This window comes from Scyliorhinus torazame, chromosome 7, assembly GCF_047496885.1.
Source record: "Scyliorhinus torazame isolate Kashiwa2021f chromosome 7, sScyTor2.1, whole genome shotgun sequence".
In the NCBI taxonomy this organism is placed as follows: domain Eukaryota; kingdom Metazoa; phylum Chordata; class Chondrichthyes; order Carcharhiniformes; family Scyliorhinidae; genus Scyliorhinus; species Scyliorhinus torazame.
In genome coordinates this window covers 104,918,417-104,939,291 of record NC_092713.1, presented here as the reverse complement: position 1 = coordinate 104,939,291, position 20,875 = coordinate 104,918,417, and the positions used below count along the sequence as shown (strand labels likewise).

General features: G+C 44.4%; 1 protein-coding gene across 1 annotated transcript in view; it reads right to left on the bottom strand.

Annotated features, from left to right (window-relative positions):
• The window catches only part of kifap3a (kinesin-associated protein 3a), a 403,618-nt gene that overhangs the window by 130,127 nt on the left and 252,616 nt on the right, over positions 1-20,875 (bottom strand). Inside the window, exons 16-17 of the mRNA XM_072511212.1 lie at positions 10,695-10,793; positions 2,821-2,906 (exon numbers count right to left, since the gene is read on the bottom strand). Of these exons, the coding sequence (XP_072367313.1) occupies positions 2,821-2,906; positions 10,695-10,793 (185 nt within the window). The remainder of the gene's footprint in view (positions 1-2,820; positions 2,907-10,694; positions 10,794-20,875) is intronic.

The window sequence follows — 20,875 nt, the reverse complement described above, 5'->3', positions numbered from 1 at the left end:
GGCATTTGTCAGGGCTAAAAGGCTGGGAACAGACGAAGCCTGTGTGGAATATGAGGAAAGTAGAAAGGAACTTAAGCAAGGAGTCAGGATGGCTAGAAGGGGTCACGAAAAGTCATTGGCAAATTGGGTTAAGGAAAATCCCAAGGCTTTTTACACATACATAAAAAGCAAGAGGGAAGCCAGGGAAAGGGTTGGCCCACTGAAGGATAGGCAAGGGAATCTATGTGTGGAGCCAGAGGAAATGGGCGAGGTACTAAATGAATACTTTGCATCAGTATTCACCAAAGAGAAGGAATTGGTAGATGTTGGGTCTGGAGAAGGGTGTGTAGATAGCCTGGGTCACATTGAGATCCAAAAAGACGAGGTGTTGGGTGCCTTGAAAAATATTAAGGTAGATAAGTCCCCAGGGCCTGATGGGATCTACCCCAGAATACTGAAGGAGGCTAGAGAGGAAATTGCTGAGGCCTTGACAGAAATCTTTGGATCCTCACTGTCTTCAGGTGATGTCCCGGAGGACTGGAGAATATCCAATGTTGTTCCTCTGTTTAAGAAGGGTAGCAAGGATAATCCAGGGAACTACAGGCCGGTGAGCCTTACGTCAGTGGTAGGGAAATTACTGGAGAGAATTCTTCGAGACAGGATCTACTCCCATTTGGAAGCAAATGGACGTATTAGTGAGAGGCAGCATTGTTTTGTGAAGGGGCGGTCGTGTCTCACTAACTTGATAGAGTTTTTCGAGGAGGTCACAAAGATGATTGATGCAGGTAGGGCAGTGGATGTTGTCTATATGGATTTCAGTAAGGCCTTTGACAAGGTCCCTCATGGTAGACTAGTACAAAAGGTGAAGTCACACGGGATCAGGGGTGAGCTGGCAAGGTGGATACAGAACTGGCTAGGTCATAGAAGGCAGAGAGTAGCAATGGAAGGATGCTTTTCTAATTGGAAGGCTGTGACTAGTAGTGTTCCGCAGGGATCAGTGCTGGGACCTTTGCTGTTTGTAGTATATATAAATGATTTGGAGGAAAATGTAACTGGTCTGATTAGTAAGTTTGCAGATGACACAAAGGTTGGTGGAATTGCGGATAGCGATGAGGACTGTCAGAGGATACAGCAGGATTTAGATTGTTTGGAGACTTGGGCGGAGAGATGGTAGATGGAGTTTAATCCGGTAATGCATTTTGGAAGGTCTAATGCAGGTAGGGAATATAGAGTGAATGGTAGAACCCTCAAGAGTATTGAAAGTCAGAGAGATCTAGGTGTACAAGTCCACAGGTCACTGAAAGGGACAACACAGGTGGAGAAGGTAGTCAAGAAGGCATACGGCATGCTTGCCTTCATTGGCCGGGGCATTGAGTATAAGAATTGGCAAGTCATGTTTCAGCTGTACAGAACCTTAATTAGGCCACACTTGGAGTATCGTGTTCAATTCTGGTCCCATACTACCAGAAGGATATGGAGGCTTTAGAGAGGGTGCAGAAGAGATTTACTAGAATGTTGCCTGGTATGGAGGGCATTTAGCTATGAGGAGCGGTTGAATAAACTCGGTTTGTTCTCACTGGAACAACTGAGGTTGAGGGGCGACCTGATAGAGGTCTACAAAATTATGAGGGGCTTAGACAGCGTGGATAGTCAGAGGCTTTTCCCCAGGGTAGAGGGGTCAATTACTAGGGGGCATAGGTTTAAGGTGCGAGGGGCAAGGTTTAGAGTAGATGTACGAGGCAAGTTTTTTTACAGAGGTGCCTGGAACTCACTGCCGGAGGTGGTGGTGGAAGCAGGGACGATAGTGACATTTAAGGGGCATCTTGACAAATACATGAATAGGATGGGAATAGATGGATACGGACTCAGGAAGTGTAGAAGATTGTAGTTTAGTCGGGCAGCATGGTCGGCACGGGTTTGGAGGGCCGATGGGCCTGTTCCTGTGCTGTACTTTTCTTTGTTCTTTGTTCAATTGGAATAGTTAAGTCTAGAGGTGACATAAGTATGTGTAAGGATTCACAGCAGACATACTCAGGTACGGGTGGAGGTGGAGGTTGGTGCCTTGGAGATGGAGAGACTATGTGGTCAAAGAATCATAGAATTTACAGTGCAGAAGGAGGCCATTCAGCCCATCAAGTCTGCACTGGCCCTTGGAAAGAGCACCCCACTTAAGCCCTCCACCCTATCCCCATAACTTAGTAACCCCACCCAAACCTTTTGGACACTAAGGGCAATTTATCATGGTCAATCCACCTAACCTGCACACCTTTGGACTGTGGGAGGAAACCGGAGCACCCGGAGGAAACGCAGACATGGGGAGAATATGCAGACTCCGCACAGACAGTGACCCAAACCGGAATCGAACTTGGCTACCGTGCTGCCTGTTCAAATTCCATCCTGGTGTTATTCATCACAAAAATGTTGCAAACTTTCTGATACATTCTCAGACAACTGCCATGGAAAAGGGTAGGGTAGGTATCTAGGGAACCGAGCTGAGATGGGGACCGAAGAAAGAGTTGGAGAAAATTGCTGCTCATCCAGTACCAGATGTCAAACAGTGTGACAAATCAATAGGAAATTAGATGACACTTGAAGTGAATCAACTTGCAGTGATATTGGAAGAGGAGGGAAAGAGGACTGACAGATTACTCTACGGAGAGCTGGCATAGATTCATGGGTCAAATGGCCTCTTTTTATCATTAATGACTATGACTCAGAATCATTTATATCACAATCTATTTTTGTCCCATTTCATACATCTCACTTGCTTCTTCAATTACTTCCCGATGGACCAAAAAGAAAAGTTGGAAGCTAACTGCAGACTCAACATTTTGTTCTTACCGCAATAATATCCAATGTATTGTCACATACTTTCCGTATCTCAGCATTTTTATCGTGCATCAGGTCAATCAAGTATGCTGGAGCCTCTATGAACAGCACATTAAGGAAATGCAACATTACAGTCAAGTATGCCATATTATTACAAAGGACCTTTTGGAAGCAAAAAGAGTTGTGTTACAGGCTGCACATTAACTGTAACTTGTTTTTATATTGCATCTTTAAAGTAATGTCACACAGCACTTAACAGATACACAAAACAAAATATGACATTGAACCACAGAAGGAATTCCAGTTTCAGGTACAGACAGCTGTACGGGTACTAATAAATGAACAATTAAAAACAGTAATGCTCAAGAGGCCAGAATTAGAGGAATGCAGAATCTCAGGAGGGTTGTGGGGATAGAGAAAATTGGAGATAGGGAGGAGGCAGACCCTAGGCAGATTTGAAAATATAAGAGAACTTTAAAATCAAGGCATTGCTTTACCGGGAACAAGTATAGATCAGTGAGTACGGATGTAATGGATGTGGTGCGTGTTAAAACAAAGACTGCCAAGTTTTGGATGCCCTCAAGTTAACAGATGTTAGAACACAGGAGGCCAGGCAGAAGTGCATTGGAGTAGTCCCATCTAGAGGTAACAATGGAATCAATGGGTGATTCAACAACAGATGCGCTGAGACAGGGTAGAGACGGGGCAGAGTCGGTGATGTTATGGAGGTGGAAATAGACAGTCTTATTGATGACAAACATGTGGTTGGGAATTCATTTTAGTGTCAAATATGACACCAAGTTTGCAAACAGTCTGATTCAGGCCAAGACAGTTACCAGGGTGAGGGATAGAATCGATTATCAAGGAGTGGAGTTTTTGTAGCTGGGACCATAAGACCATAAGACATAGGAGCGGAAGTAAGGCCATTCGGCCCATCGAGTCCACTCCGCCATTCAATCATGGCTGATTTCAACTCCATTTACCCGCTCTCTCTCCATAGCCCTTAATTCCTCGAGAAATCAAGAATTTATCAACTTCTGTCTTAAAGACACTCAACGTCCCGGCCTCCACCGCCCTCTGTGGCAATGAATTCCACAGACCCACCACTCTCTGGCTGAAGAAATTTCTCCTCATCTCTGTTCTAAAGTGACTCCCTTTTATTCTAAGGCTGTGCCCCCGGGTCCTAGTCTCCCCTGCTAATGGAAACAACTTCCCTACATCCACCCTATCTAAGCCATTCATTATCTTGTAAGTTTCTATTAGATCTCCCCTCAACCTCCTAAACGCCAATGAATATAATCCCAGGATCCTCAGACGTTCATCGTATGTTAGGCCTACCATTCCTGGGATCATCCGTGTGAATCTCCGCTGGACCCGCTCCAGTGCCAGTATGTCCTTCCTGAGGTGTGGGGCCCAAAATTGCTCACAGTATTCTAAATGGGGCCTAACTAATGCTTTATAAAGCTTCAGAAGTACATCCCTGCTTTTATATTCCAAGCCTCTTGAGATAAATGACAACATTGCATTTGCTTTCTTAATTACGGACTCAACCTGCAAGTTTACCTTTAGAGAATCCTGGACTAGGACTCCCAAGTCCCTTTGCACTTCAGCATTATGAATTTTGTCACCGTTTAGAAAATAGTCCATGCCTCTATTCTTTTTTCCAAAGTGCAAGACCTCGCACTTGCCCACGTTGAATTTCATCAGCCATTTCTTGGACCACTCTCCTAAACTGTCTAAATCTTTCTGCAGCCTCCCCACCTCCTCCATACTACCTGCCCCTCCAGCTCGGTTCCCTAGATACCTACCCTACCCTTTTCCATGGCAGTTGTCTGAGAATGTATCAGAAAGTTTGCAACATTTTTGTGATGAATAACACCAGGATGGAATTTGAACAGGCAGCACGGTAGCCAAGTTCGATTCCGGTTTGGGTCACTGTCTGTGCGGAGTCTGCATATTCTCCCCATGTCTGCGTTTCCTCCGGGTGCTCCGGTTTCCTCCCACAGTCCAAGGGCAGCACGGTAGCACAAGTGGATAGCACTGTGGCTTCACAGCGCCAGGGTCCCAGGTTCGATTCCCGGCTTGGGTCACTGTCTGTGCGGAGTCTGCACGTCCTCCCCGTGTCTGCGTGGGTTTCCTCCGGGTGCTCCGGTTTCCTCCCACAGTCCAAAGACGTGCAGGTTAGGTAGATTGGCAATGCTAAATTGCCCTTAGTGACCAAAAAGGTTAGGAGGGGTTGTTGGGTTACGGGGATAGGGTGGAAGTGAAGGCTTAAGTGGGTCGGTGCAGACTCGATGGGCCGAATGGCCTCCTTCTGCACTGTATGTTCTATGTTCTATGTTCTATCTTTGTATCATCGGCAAACTTAGCCAGAATGCCCCCAGTCCCGTCATCTAGATCGTTAATATATAAAGAGAACAGCTGTGGCCCCAACACTGAACCCTGCGGGACACCACTCGTCACCGGTTGCCATTCCGAAAAAGAACCTTTTATCCCAACTCTCTGCCTTCTGCCTGACAGCCAATCGTCAATCCATGTTAGTACCTTGCCTCGAATACCATGGGCCCTTATTTTACTCAGCAGTCTCCCGTGAGGCACCTTATCAAAGGCCTTTTGGAAGTCAAGATAGATAACATCCATTGGCTCTCCTTGGTCTAACCTATTTGTTATCTCTTCAAAGAACTCTAACAGGTTTGTCAGGCACGACCTCCCCTTACTAAATCCATGCTGACTTGTCCTAATCTGACCCTGCACTTCCAAGAATTTAGAAATCTCATCCTTAACAATGGATTCTAGAATCTTGCCAACAACCGAGGTTAGGCTAATTGGCCTATAACTTTCCATCTTTTTCCTTGTTCCCTTCTTGAACAGGGGGGTTACAACAGCGATTTTCCAATCCTCTGGGACTTTCCCGGACTCCAGTGACTTTTGAAAGATCATAACTAACGCCTCCACTATTTCTTCAGCTATCTCCTTTAGAACTCTAGGATGTAGTCCATCTGGGCCTGGAGATTTATCAATTTTTAGACCTCTTAGTTTCTCTAGCACTTTCTCCTTTGTGATGGCTACCATATTCAACTCTGCCCCCTGACTCTCCGGAATTGTTGGGATATTACTCATGTCTTCTACTGTGAAGACTGACGCAAAGTACTTATTTAGTTCCTCAGCTATTTCCTTGTCTCCCATCACAAAATTACCAGCGTCATTTTGGAGCGGTCCAATGTCAACTTTTGCCTCCCGTTTGTTTTTAATGTATTTAAATAAACTTTTACTATCATTCCCAATGTTACTGTCTAGCCTACCTTCATATTTGATCCTCTCTTTCCTTATTTCTCTCTTTGTTATCCTCTGTTTGTTTTTGTAGCCTTCCCAATCTTCTGACTTTCCACTACTCTTTGCCACATTATAGGCTTTCTCTTTTGCTTTGATGCATTCCCTAACTTCCTTTGTCAGCCATGGCTGCCTAATCCCCCCTCTGATAACCTTTCTTTTCTTTGGGATGAACCTCTGCACTGTGTCCTCAATTACTCCCAGAAACTCCTGCCATTTCTGTTCTACTGTCTTTCCCACTAGGCTCTGCTCCCAGTCGATTTTCGTCAGTTCCTCCCTCATGCCCCTGTAGTTACCTTTATTTAACTGTAACACCTTTACATCTGATTCTACCTTCTTTCTTTCAAATTGGAGATTGAATTCTACCATATTATGATCACTGCCTCCTAAGTGCTCCCTTACTTTAAGATCTTTAATCAAGTCTGGCTCATTACATAACACTAAGTCCAGAATGGCCTGTTCCCTCGTGGCCTCCATCACAAGCTGTTCCAAAAAGCCCTCCTGTAAACATTCAATGAATTCCCTTTCCTTGGGTCCACTGGCAGCATTATTTACCCAGTCCACCTGCATATTGAAGTCCCCCATGATCACTGTGACCTTGCCTTTCTGACATGCACTTTAATTTCGTGGTGCATTTTGTGCCCCCGGTCCTGACCACTGTTAGGAGGCCTGTACATAACTCCCATTATGGTTTTTTTGCCTTTGTGATTCCTCAACTCTACCCACACAGACTCCACATCATCTGACCCTATGTCAGTTAGTGCTATTGATTTAATTTCATTCCTAATTAACAAGGCAACCCCGCCCCCTCTGCCCACCTCCCTGTCTTTTCGATAGGTTGTGAATCCCTGGATGTTTAAATGCCAGTCCTGAACCCCCTGCAACCATGTCTCTGTGATGCCTACCACATCATACCTGCCAGTCACAATCTGGGCCACAAGCTCATCTACCTTGTTCCGTACACTGCGCGCATTTAAATATAGCACCTTTAATTCTCTATTGACCGTCCCTTTTTGTTTTCTTAGTGTGGTGGACCTTGGTTTACTGAGCCTTTCCATACACTGTGTCATATTTTGTGGGATGGGGACTATCGTAACCTCTCCTGAGTTTTGTCTTTTTGTGCTTTTTTGTATTCCTAAGCAGCTACGCTTCCCACTGATTACTTCACCTCTTGGTTCCCTGACTTTCCCTTCCCCCCCCAATCTTTAGTTTAAAGTCCTATTGACCACCCTATTTATTCTTTTCGCCAGAACACTGGTCCCAGCTCGGTTCAGGTGGAGACCATCCCAACGGTATAGGTCCCCCCTGTCCCAAAACTGATGCCAGTGTCCCATGAAAAGGAACCCCTCTTTCCCACACCACTCTTTCAGCCACGTGTTAACTTCCCTTATTCTTGCCTCCCTATGCCAATTTGCACGTGGCTCGGGCAGTAATCCGGAGATTATGACCCTTGAGGACCTGTTTTTTTTAATTTGAATCCTAGCTCTTTATAATCTCTAAACAGGTCCTCTTTCCTAGACTTGCCTATGTTGTTGGTACCGAAATGGACCACAACAACTGGATCCTCCCCCTCCCTCTCCAGTATCCTTTCAAGCCGGTCAGAGATGTCCCGCACCCTAGCACCGGGCAGGCAACATACCATGCGGGACTCTTTATCCTGCTCACAAAGGATACTATCTATCCCCCTGATAATAGAATCCCCTACAACTACAACTTGCCTATTTACTCCCTCCCCTTGAATTGCCTGCTGAACCATGGTGCCTTGGTCAGCTGACTCATCCTTCCTGCAGCCCTGTTCGCCATCCACACAGGGAGCAAGTGCCTCATACCTGTTGGACAGAGTCAAGGGCTGAGGCTCCTGAGTTCCTGACTGCTGGTTCCCTTTACCTGCCTGACTTGCAGTCACACCCTGCTGTCCCTGGCCACTGGCAGGATTTAAACTACTTACTCTGACAGGTGTGACTGCCTCCTGAAACACAGTGTCCAGGTCAGTCTCCCCCTCCTCAGATGTGCCTCAGTGTTTGAAGCTCAGACTCCAGCTCATCAACTCTGAGCCGGAGCTCTTCGAGCAGCCAACACTTACTGCAGATGTGGTCGCTGCAGCTCGCAATGGGATCTGCCAGCTCCCACATCAAGCAGCTCAAGCACATCACCTGACCAGCCATCACTAATTAATTAATTAGTTTAATTTAAGTTTATGAGTTTAGCTGTGTTTTTTTAAAAATTTGCAGCAGATTTGCTATCAACCACTCAGATCACAGCTTCCCTCTGACGTCACTTTTGGAAAAAAACCTGGAAAACAGGAAGTTTCCGTTAGGTTTTTATACTCACAGAGACTGCTCCTCCTCCTCCGAACGGCTCCCGAAATTAGGCCCGAAGAAAGAGAGAGAACAAAACAGTAGGGAAAAAGCACCTTCTCCCGCTCTTCACCGTATTACCTCACTGCACCAAATTACCAAATTCTCACTCGGTCTGTATCTCTCTCACTCAGGCTGTGTGTCCTTGACCTGCGCAATGCTTACTAATGTGCACTTTCTGTCTGTCTTTTATACAGACTTTAGGATGACTCACACTAAAACTTCAAAGAGAAGAAAACAATGTGCACCTTTGTGCCCCTTAACAGGCCTCAGGTGACTGCCAGATAACTGCCTCTCAGCAATTAGGGTGGGGGCAGCTTCAGCCAACCAGACACTAATCTACACTGCACTTTTAACTGAAAAACAGCAAAATTAGATGAACCACTTACCTTTCCTGGTTACCTCACTGCACCAAATTCTCACTCGGTCTGTATCTCTCTCACTCAGGCTGTATCTCCTTGACCTGCGCAATGCTTACTAAAGACAACAGCCTTGGTTTTCCCAATTATTAACTGGAGGAAATTTCTGATCATCCAATGCTAATGTTAGGCATGCAGTCTGGTAATTTAAAGACAGGGGAGGGGCCAAGAGAGATGGGGGTGAGATAAAGTTGGGTGTCGGTTGCGTACATGTGGAAATAGACATGTTTTCGGATAATTTTACTGAGGATCAGCACATACATGAGAAACAGGAGCGGGCCAAGGATAGATCCTTGGGGGACACCAGAGATAAAGGTGTATGAGTAGGCAGAGACGACATTGCAGGTGATTCTCCAGCTCTGATTACATAGATAAGGATGAAATCTGATGGGCGGCGCAGTGGTTAGCACTGTTGCCTGACAGAGCAGAGGACCCGGGTTCAATCCGGGCCCCGGGTCACTGTCCGTGTGGAGTTTGCACGTTCTCCACGTGTCTGTGTGGGTCTCACCCCCACAACGCAGAGATGTGCAGGGTAGATGGATTGGCCACGCTAAATTGTCCCTTAATTGGAAAAAAAATGAATTGGGTACTTTAATTGTTTTTTTAAATGATGAAACCTGATGAGTTACAGTCCCAATCACCTGAGCATGCTGGAGAGGCTTTTGAGATGGATGGTGTAATTAAGGTTGCAGACAGGTCGAGAAGGACAGGGAGGGAATTGTAAATTAGTATTTCATTCTGAATTGTGACTTTTGCTGCATCTGCAATTCGCACTGAACCAGAATTGATCTCCTGGCCTGACTGCGAGCAAGGAACGAGGAATGGATTGGGCCATCACGTTAAAGAATCTAGAAAGAACAATTTTACATCGGATTGTCCACAGCAGCTCATGGATGCCTTCTTTCAGGATGTTGGATCTGCCCTCAAGTTGTTTTACTTAATATCTCCTTGTTTATTCACATAGTTGAAAGTTCATATTTTCCATCAGAGATCAAATGTGTCTTTCAAGTTTGAAAGCTATTCGGATTTACCCTAAGAAGTCAATATTATGTACACTCTTTATCTTGACCTTGATCTCAAAGCTTAAACCCGAATGATGCTAAATGTTGTAACAATGCTAGGGGACTTGGAGGTTTTGTAGCTGTCTAATAATTTCATTTACCAAATCTTCACAAAGCCCCTTATTTTAAAGATTCTAAAGAATAAATCACATTAAAATCCAGGCTGTCAATATTAATACCCACAGTTTAAATCAGCACAAAATAACAAACAGCTCATTTAAAAAAAAAGTAAATCTCCAGCATTCTTCGGCACGAAAGGTGTGAAGTAGGTAAAATGAATGGAACAGAGATACTTAAATCGTCACCACTCATCTCATTCATTGACTTCAACACACTTTTCAGTGGGTTAAATTGCCAAAATACATTATAAAGGACATAATGAACAATTCCACAAAATAACCATGTTCAGTTGCTCTGTAAATGTAGTATTTGGCCTGTGCATTAATTGATTCCACATGCAGCCTGTATATCATTATATATTCATCTGTAAGAAATTAACTTTAAAATATATGCTATTAACTTTTACAGATTTTGTCTTTAAACATTAACAGGACACTGAAATCAGCTAAAGTTTTTGATCCCCGTTGACCTAAAATGCCAATATATTGTACAATATTTGAACAAGTTGAATTTTTCAGCAATTTGCTTCTCTTCTGAAGCAAATTGACCTAAGCACTAAACATAAAGGAGAAAAAAAGTCTGTCATTCAAAAAGGATACGCGTTTCTTTTATAATCACATCTCTGGTAGCCTGGTGGAAAACCATTTGGTAAAACACATATACAATTTGGCAAACAAATTCATCATCCTCTTGCTTGGCTATGGGAAAGAGCAGAAACATACAATAAAGGGCGATTCCAACAACAACTTACATTTATATAGTGGCTTTAATGTACCAAAATGCTCACGGCACTTACCAAGAGTGTTACCAATTAAAATATTGATATCATGGCCGCGATTCTCTGGTCCGGTGCCAGAGTGCCGGCGCCAAAACGGGAGTACTTTACTTCGGCATTGATTCCGAGACCCGGTTCTCAGGTCCTGGAGGGGCCAGTACGGCGCTGGAGCGGCCCACGTCGCTCCAGCTGCCAGTTCCAGCGTCGACCCGGCGCCACGGGGTCTGCACATGCGCAGTTGGGCCGGCGCCAACTAGCGCATGCGCACTGGCCGTCAACCCCGCGCCTGCCCCGACGCCAAATGGCCCAGGGATCCAGGAGCTGGCGCGGAAGAAAAGAGGTCCGCAGCCAGAGAGGCCGGCCCGCCGATCGGTGGGCCCCCATCGTGGGCCAGGCCACTACGGACCCCCCTCCCCCCCCACCCCACCCACAGGCCGCCCCCGGACCCTTCAATCCTGAGGTCCTGCCGGCCCAGAGCATGTTAGAACGGCGCAGGCGGGACTCGGACTTTTTCGGATGGCTGCTCGGCCCATCCGGGCCGGAGAAGCACGGCGCCGCTGGAGGATCGCCGCTACGGCCGTTTGCGGCGATTCTCCGTGCGACCCGGCGCCATGCGCACCCGCCTGTTTTTTCACGGACGGGAGAATGGCATCGCGGTGGCATGGCGCGATTCGCGCTGCCCCCGCCAATTCTCCGGCTTGGCGGGGGGTCGGAGAATCGTGCCACCTGTCTATCAGAACAGATGACCAAAGGTTTATTCAATGAGGTATGTTTCAAGGAACATCTTAAAGGAGGAAGAGAGATGGGAGGTTTTGGGATGGAATTCCAGAGCTTCAGGCCAAGGCAGCCGAAAAGATGGTCATCAATGAAGGAGCGATTGAAATCAGGGATGCACAACATGCCAAAATTACTTCACTTCAAAGGTGCATAGGATATGAACAGCTTACAAAGATATGGCAGGGTGGGGCCAAGGATGAACCTGAAAAAAAAGATGAGAATTTTAATGTTGTGGAGCTGTCAGACAAGGCGCCTGTGTAGGACAGAAAATGTAGGGGTGCTGGGTGGACTTCATGTGAGTTAAAATATGACAGCAGTGCTTTGGATGAGCACAATTTTATTGAGGGTGTAAGATGGGAAGACGGCCAGGAGAGCACTAGAGTAGTCAAGTGCAGAGATAATGAAGGGGTAGATTTGATTTGATTTATTGTCACATGTACCAAGTACAGTGAAAAGTATTTTTCTGCGGATTTGTTTGAAGCAGCAGATGAGATGAGGTAGGTGTGGAATCAGGAAATGTTACAGAAGTGCAGGTTGGCAGTCTTAGTGATTATCATAGAATTTACAGTGCCGAAGGAGGCCATTCAGCCCATCGAGTCTGCACCGGCTCTTGGAAAGAGCACCCTACCCAAGGTCAACACCTCCACCCTATCCCCATAACCCAATAACCCCACCCGACACTAAGGGCAATTTTGGACACTAAGGGCAATTGATCATGGTCAATCCACCTAACCTGCATATCTTTGGACTGTGGGAGGAAACCGGAGCACCCGGAGGAGACCCACGCACACACGGGGAGGATGTGCAGACTCCGCACAGACAGTGGCCCAAGCTGGAATCGAACCTGGGACCCTGGAGCTGTGAAGCAATTGTGCTATCCACAATGCTAGAAGTTCATCCTGTGATCAAACACAAGGATAAAATGGCTAAGGCTCAGACAAGTGCCAGAAAGAGGGACAAAACAGATGGCCAGATAATGGAGTTTGCGGCAAGGACCAAATATTTAGTTCTATGGAATGTTTACTCATTTGAATACTGGATGTCAGGTAAGCAACGTGACAAAGCAGAGACAATGGAGGAGACCAAGAGAGATAGACGGTGATGAGATGAGCTGATTGCCATTAGTGTGATGTTGAGTTTTCAGATGATGTTCCGAGGTACTGCATGTTGATTAAAAATAAAAGGGGGCCAAGTAAAAGTCCTTCGGCAATTTACAACAATTTGCAGTTCATATTGTGAAACATTCCAAGGTGCTTCACAAAGCTGACACCAAGGGGCGGCATGTGGCGCAGTGGATAGTACTAGGACTAGGACTGCGACGCTGAGGACCCAGGTTCGAATCCCAGCCCTGGGTCACTGTCCGTGTGGAGTTTGCACATTCTTCCCGTGTCTGCGTGGGTTTCACCCCCACAACCCAAAGATGTGCAGGTTAGGTGGATTGGTCATGATAAATTGGCCCTTAATTGAAAAAAAAAAAAAAATAGTAATTGGGTATTCTAAATGTATAATTAAAAAAAAAAATTCATCAAGCTTATGACAAATTTGGGGCAGCACGGTTGCAGAAGTGATTAGCACTGTGGTTTCACAGCACCAGGGTCCCAGGTTCGATTTCCCGCTGGGTCACTGTCTGTGCGGAGTCTGCACGTTTTCCCCGTGTGTGCATGGGTTTCCTCCGGGTGCTCCGGTTTCCTCCCACAGTCCAAAGACGTGCAGGTTAGGTGGATTGGCCATGATAAATTGCCCAGAGTCCAAAAAAAAGGTTAGATGGGGTTATTGGGTTACGGGGATAGGGTGGAAATGACGGCTTAAGTGGGTCGGTGCAGACTCGATGGGCCGAATGGCCTCCTTCTGCACTGTATGTTCTATGTTCTATGCGTCATCAGGGGATTATAGGAAAGATGCCAAAAATCTTAGTCTAACAAGTTTGAAGGGTATTTTAAAGGTGGAGGGGTGTAGGGAGGGAATTCCTGAGCTTAGAACCTCACAGCTGCCAATGGTGAAACACCGGCACAGTGGCACAATGGTTGGCACTGCTGGTTCAGAGGGCAGCATGACAGCACAAGTGGATAGCACTGTGGCTTCACAGCGCCAGGGTCCCAGGTTCGATTCACCGCTGGGTCACTGTCTGTGCAGAGTCTGCACGTTCTCCCCGTGTCTGCGTGGGTTTCCTCCGGGTGCTCTGGTTTCCTCCCATAGACCAAAGACATGCAGGTTAGATGGATTGGCCATGATAAATTGCCCTTCGTGTCCAAAAAGGTTAGATGGGGTTATTGGGTTACGGGGATAAGGTGGAAGTGAGGGGTTAAGTGGGTCGGTGCAGACCCGATAGGCCTCCTTCTGCACTGTATGTTCTCACTGCGCCAGGGATCCACGTTCAATTCCTTCCTTGGATAAATATCTGTGTGGAGTTTGTACTTTCTCCCAGCACCTGCGTGGATTTCCTCTGCGTGCTCCAGTTTCCTCCCACCAACCAAAAATGTGCAGTTTAGGTGGACTGGCCATGCTAAATTGCCACTTAAGAGTCCAAAAATGTGCAGATTAGGTGGGGTTACGGGGATAGGACAGGGGAGTGGGCCTGGGTAGCCTTTCAGAGGGTCCATGCAAACCTGATGGGCCAAATGACCTCCTTCTGCACTGTAGGAATTTTATGGTTCTATGATTCTAATTAAGAGCAAGGATATGCAAGAGGCGTGAATTGCAGGAATGCAGAGATATCTTAGCATGGGAGTCCTCCAGCCAGGGAAGGGACACAAGGTGCCAGTTGGTCTGAGGGTTGGAAGTCCTGGGGGAGATTACAGAAAGGGAGGGTTGAGGCCAGGAAGGAATTTGAAAAAATAAGGATGATAATTTTAAAACGGAAATGTTGCTGAATCAGCAGCACCCGATGTAAGTTCACAATGCAGAATAATAAACTGAATTCCAATTGATTACGGTACTGAAGGTGCCCCAAAATACAGAAGGAGCCAATCCTGAAATCCAGACTTTAACTGGTTTATTTTGAATTGGTTGAATTTTGTAAATGTCATGTGTGTGATATGTTTAATTGTTAAACTGTTAAAACTTCAAAATTTGAATAAAAATATTTCTCAAAAAAAAACCTTTCCATAGTGTTCTGCAGCAGGAAGGATGCCCATTAAGCACTATTTCATGCTTCCCCATTGCACAGGGTGCCAGTGACTGCACGCAAGTTGGTTTGTGTGCGGCACATGTCAATTTTGAGACAGAAAAGGCTCCCTCAATGGTCAGCTGGTGTAATTGTGCACAGAGCACCATGCAGGCTAATGCCCAGTATCCTGGAAGCAACCATGATGCCCTTCATTCTACAGCAGTCTGCTGCATCATCTGCATTTGACAAATCACGACAAACCAGAGGGTGCTACTGGATGACGAGGAATTTCCTTTTGATGGCAGGGTTCATGGTTTCGATATTGCAAACATGGGAAGAATTCATAAAATAAACATACTGCCCAACTTGATGGAGAAGACACAGATGGGGTGTTAAGCAATGCTTCTGCTGCATGGACTGCACTGGCAAAGCCCTACAGTATTTGGCAGTGCACACCCCAGAGCCTTCTTCTTTGGCCTATCCCATCAAAGTGCTCATCTGAGATCTCTGCAGCAGAACTCATGCGCAACTTTGTTCTCTGACCAACTGGCACCTTGTGTCCCTTCCCTGGCTGGAGGACTCCCATGCTAAGTGTCCCACATGTGCACTTTGCACCTCTAATCTATTCTCTGAGGTATGTGCAATACCAGTATCTGAGATGGTGCTGTGAGTGCAAGAACAAATCACAGTGTTTCTTTTTCATTATCATTTTCCTGCTACTCGACCACTGCCTGGTAAAGTTGCAAAACGTAGGCAACTGAAAGGAGAAAGGCACAAAGGCACCTAATAGTGAGGAGGGGTGGGGTCAGCAAGTTGTGCATGCTTACACCACCTGTAGCCTGTAAATCAGAAGAGACTGTGGGATGGGGAGAAATGGGAAGGGAGAAGGGTAGTGAGGCATGAGCATAGCTTTGACAGTTTCAGCCTTTGGCTACAGCCTCACCGATGCCTGTGCCCAAGTTGGTAACTAATGTCTCCTCCACCAGCATTAAGAGACGCAACCATGCCTGTCCCTGCCAGTTTGGTCCTGCTGTCTCCGGTTACGTACCACCGTGTTCTGCAAGAGATAGTGAACTGTGTCAGTGAGTGTGGTGTAATTGAGTGTGGTGTAATCGATTTGGTGATGGGACTGTCATGAATAAATAGCTAGCAGCGCGTGCAAGCTGCGAAGATGCTTCGGTAAGGCTTGTAGCAACTGGATGAGGGTGAAGTGAAGCTATGCTAGATACAAGTCTTGATTGGTGGAGATTATTGCTAGATAAGTGGAGGAGATATGATGCACTGAATAGTGTGCAAGGCAGTCGCACAATTGTTTTATGTTATTTGAAGATTCATTTGCTGACCATAACTACTTCTTTGAACTTTTTGCAGAACTGTATCCAGGTCATTGGAGTTAGACTCTAGACAGTGACAGCCATGGCTATTTAGTCACATTGCTTTCAAAGCGTTTGTCGAGAAGGCCTCACTGATCCCTATAAATAGATCACAGCCCTCCTCCTCCCCACCTCTTGCACCATGGTCTCCAGTTTGGGAGATTGCTCTCTGCCAAGTTGTGCCATTATTGAGTGCTCTCATATTAAAAGCACTTGAAGAATGACTACCAGTACCTGTGTCAGCCATAATGCTCCACTTAAAGATTGCAACTGCTTTTAAGGGGTGCACACCAGCATTAATTGGTGCTATTTCCTCTCAACTCAGGTATGCCGCCACCGAACAGTATATTTAGCACTGACTGAACATTACAATCATTTAACTACTTGCATCGGAAGCGTGTCTGTTTTTTTAAGTAGCTAGTCTAAGGTCATTAGAATGTATTTACATTTCTGTTTGACACTGAAAGGCGTGAACCTCTCAGCATCTGACTGCATTGTTAAACACAAAGTTTATTTGAGAATCAAATGTTTTGAAGATAGCATTTTTGATTCAAAAAAATAACAAAACATTCTACATAGAGAGTGGGAAGATTGGATCTCTTTTCCACAAACTGCTACTGATCTGAAATAGAATTGTGTTAACCAAAGTTATTAAGAGACTTTGGGCAAAAGTAGTTGTATGGAGTTAATTGCGGAAATGCCATAATTTTATTAACTGATAGAGCAGGCTGAAAGGCCAAATGGCCCACTCCCGTTCCTGGGTTCCTATGAAAGCAAGCATGTGCAGTGAAAATGGGGGAAAAATACCATCCTGCCCCTTGTCATATGAAGAAAACATATTTTCTTTATATTTTAAATCTTAGATTTACAAGTCAAAGTATAGGCAACAGAAAAAGAGATAAGACTTAAAACAGCTGTCGTTCAAGTATATCTACCTACATTTAAATTGGACCTATCCTCAACAGACAATTTTAAAGGGAACAGATATCACTTCTATGGACGGAGGTCCATTCTTCTGACAAACTGGGAGACTGACAAACATGTCAGAAGGCTCGGTAAGATATGTTTTTCAGCTATGCAAAAGCAAAAGGATAACATTGTGTAAAATTTTAGAATCATTGCTAAAGCAGCAAGCACAGCAGTAATAGTCTTTCAATATTTTCTACAGGCTTGCTATTTAAAACTATTAACTTGTCAGCTATATAAAGAGTCTAACTAAGCTAATGCTGACTTTATTTCAGTCTCATGCATTTAGCTTAATAGCAGTTTATAATCAGGAAAATCAGCTAATGCCGCATTACTGTGACATACCTGAATTGGTTTTGTTGCCTAAAGTCTTAATTCCATTAGTTAACAATGGCCGGGATATTCCATTGGCCGGGTTTGACGATGGGGGAGGAAAATATAGTGAGAAGTGCAAAGTCACGTTATATATAGGTGTACATGCATGGCACGATTGTCCCTCCCCTCATCAGTGATGGGGTGTGTTTCCCAAAGTTCAATACTGGGAGCATCACTATAATAAATGACATCATATCATACCTCGGCACACGTGACGATAATCAAATCCAAATCAGACACATATACGCTGGAATCACCCCCACACAATTCACCAAACCTCATTATACATGCTTGCTGAGGTCTCAGACTCATAAAAGGATTGTAAGTGGAAGGTTATTTACACAGCTTGACAGAACTGTTATTACAGATTGACATCTTTATGTGGTTATACCAAGTTGTTCTTTTATGAACTCTTTTTCAATCTCTCAATGTTTATTGGTAGATGATTAAGAGGTGTGAATTCGTTAAAGCTTCTGTTTGATTGATACTTTTATAGAGGTGTAGGAATATGTTCCATGTCAAAGAACTTTGAATGGTGTTTTTTTCTAAGCAACTTCATAAATGCCATTGTTGCCATAGGGTTCATTGGTTCTGTACATATAGTACAGATGAATGGACATGGCAGGGCCATGTGTTGCAGAGAGTATGAGGGGTCATTGGGATGGTGTGTATGAGTTGGCATTGAGCTTGCATAGTTGAGGCATGTGTAAGATCTTTGACCTTACATTTCAAAACTTTCCCAAATCCCGAAAATGGGTAATGGCTCATCCGAGATCTGTGAACTATGAGTCATAGAAAAGCCAGCCCTACTTTACAAAAATTGTGGGGAGGTTTGGGGGAGGGGGGAGCTAGGAGATGCCTACCACAGCAAAGGAACTGGTCAGATCGGGAATACAGCATGTGGTCACATCACCTGCACCATATTCCGTTCCATCAAAAGCAGGGGATGCTAGGAATGGGGTGAGAATCCCGGAATCAGGTCCCTCCCATGTTTCTGTTCAACCACTTTCAGAGGCATAGAAATCCAGGCCCAAGAGGTTCAAAGTCTTAGAAATGTGTTGCAGATATCAGCTTGTACTATAAATTATCTATTAATTCTACAGTGAAAGGGAGTTTAGGTCAGGGATAGTTAATTAACATTTAGGCTAATGTTGTTCACATCATCATGGGAAAGGAAGCAGAGGAAGCAGTTTTGACATCAGGTTACAACCTTCCTTACAAATCAGTGACAATCCCAGACAGATATCAGAGGTTCTGCCTGGTCAGGAGGGAGAAAATGCTGCTTGACTTTGCGAGCTACCACAGCTGGATGCGGGAGGGAGGCCATCTCTCGACAAGGAGACGCATCCTGCCATAATTTGATTTGATTTATTTATTATCACATGAACTGAAGTACAATGAAAAGTATTTTTCTGTGGCCAAGGAAACACAATACTGACACAGTAGACAAAAAAAAAGTAGAAAGTTACAGTAAACGAGAAAAAGTACGCATCATCTATGGATTCCAGGAGATATGCTCTCGCACGACCAGAGGAAAGAAGAACAGGCTTTACTGTTGAGGATTTTAGAAACTTTCTGAAAATGAGGGAAACACCTGAGACAGACACTTAAAGTCACTATTCAGTGAAATAGGGATATGGGAAGCTGGGAGTAACTGTGGACTGTTGCTTAAAGGACTGCAATTATGAGATGAATGTGATGGGTGATATGTACAGAAGAATGTCACTTTCTGAAGTCTAAGTTGCCTATAAAGAAGAAAATAGTGTTTAAAAGTGTGTTCTTTTAGCCATTTGTTATTTGTTAGTAAAATTTTATTAAATGTGAAACAGTTGTCAGGTTATTCTTTCAGCTAACAACTGTAAGTTAGAATCTCCTCATTAAAATTAACCAGTCTTTGTAGAAATTGTAATATTCTGAAAAAGATAAAAAAGTAAAAGTACATACTTCACTTACGCAAACTTGAGTTACCTCTTTCTAATGATAGGTCAATGCCGAATATTAACATTGGAGCACTATTTGTCCCTTTAATGCAGAATGTTGTCATTGCCTTTAAATGGGAGTGTCACTCAAAACAAAATTAAGTGGCAATACAAAATCAAAGTTGAAAGATAATCTTGTGCAGTTTCTGGGCTCAAAGTAGACTGTATCCTACAGTAAGGAAAGAAACTACCAATGCACGTTAATGCATCAAATTTCTTCAATGGGCTTGTATTGACAAAGAAATATTGATGCAGTTTTTAAAATATACAAATTATTGGCTTGTACCAGAGCTCAAAGGTACATTTTGATGAAGTAGCAAATAGCCACCAACTCAGAAATTTGAAGAGCAAAGTTCAGTCTGCTTTTCGCAATACAAAGGTATTGCAATTATCTATCAGGGTTTTAATCCTGTGTGTATCATATTTATACCTTTTTGTGCATAAGTTTATACCTGAGAGATTAAAATTGTGCATTAATACTTCTGTGGTTAGCTTTTCTGTTGTTCCTCTAACCTAATTATTACAGGTTGAGCATCCTTATCCGAAATTTCTAACACCGGAAAATTCCGAAATCCGCACTTTTGTTTGAGCGGGCCGCACATGCACAGTTCCCAACGCGCATCTCATATGCACAGTTCCGAACGTTCTGCACATGCGCAGTTCCCAATGCACACCGCACCTGCGCAGTATATTCTGAAATCTGGAAAATTCCAAAATCCAATACACACTCGGCCCCAAGCATTTCGGATAAGGGATTTAAAACTTTTTGCGGTATTAGCTATCCTGTGCATAAAATCAAATAATGTCTTTAACATAATAAAGCATCTTAAGATGCTTCATTAGAGCATTATAAAGCAAAATTTGACACTGGGCCAAGTACGGTGATGTTATATAAGATAACGAAAAGCTACATTAAAGAGGAAAGTTGTAAGAAAGGATCTTAAAGAAGGAAAATAAGGTAGAGATTTGGAAAGTTTGGGGAGGAATTCCAGGGTTTAGTGCCTCAGCAGCTATCAATGGTGGAGCGTTTCAAAGTAGAGATGCACAAGGGGCCAGAATTGAAGGTTAGGCTGGAGGAAGTTTCAGAGATAGAGAAGCTAAGGCCATAATTGAAATACCCTTGAACTTCCCAGGTTCTGGGGTAGCAATTAGAGTACTGCCAGAAAACCAATGTACAAGTGTGTACAGCATTGTTGCAACTTATTTTGTTCAGAAATTTCTGATGGTAAGCCAGTATCTTAATTTGTTTTGCTGGAAATTGTTTGAATTCAAGGGGGTAATTTTTAGAAATATATGGTTCTCATGATGTGGGTGACATTGGTAAGGCCACATTAATTGTTATCCCTAATTGCTAATCGATCTGAAACCTTATCCAATGAAGCTTCTTCCCAATATAACATTTGTATCAATATTGAGTTCATGTTTAGTT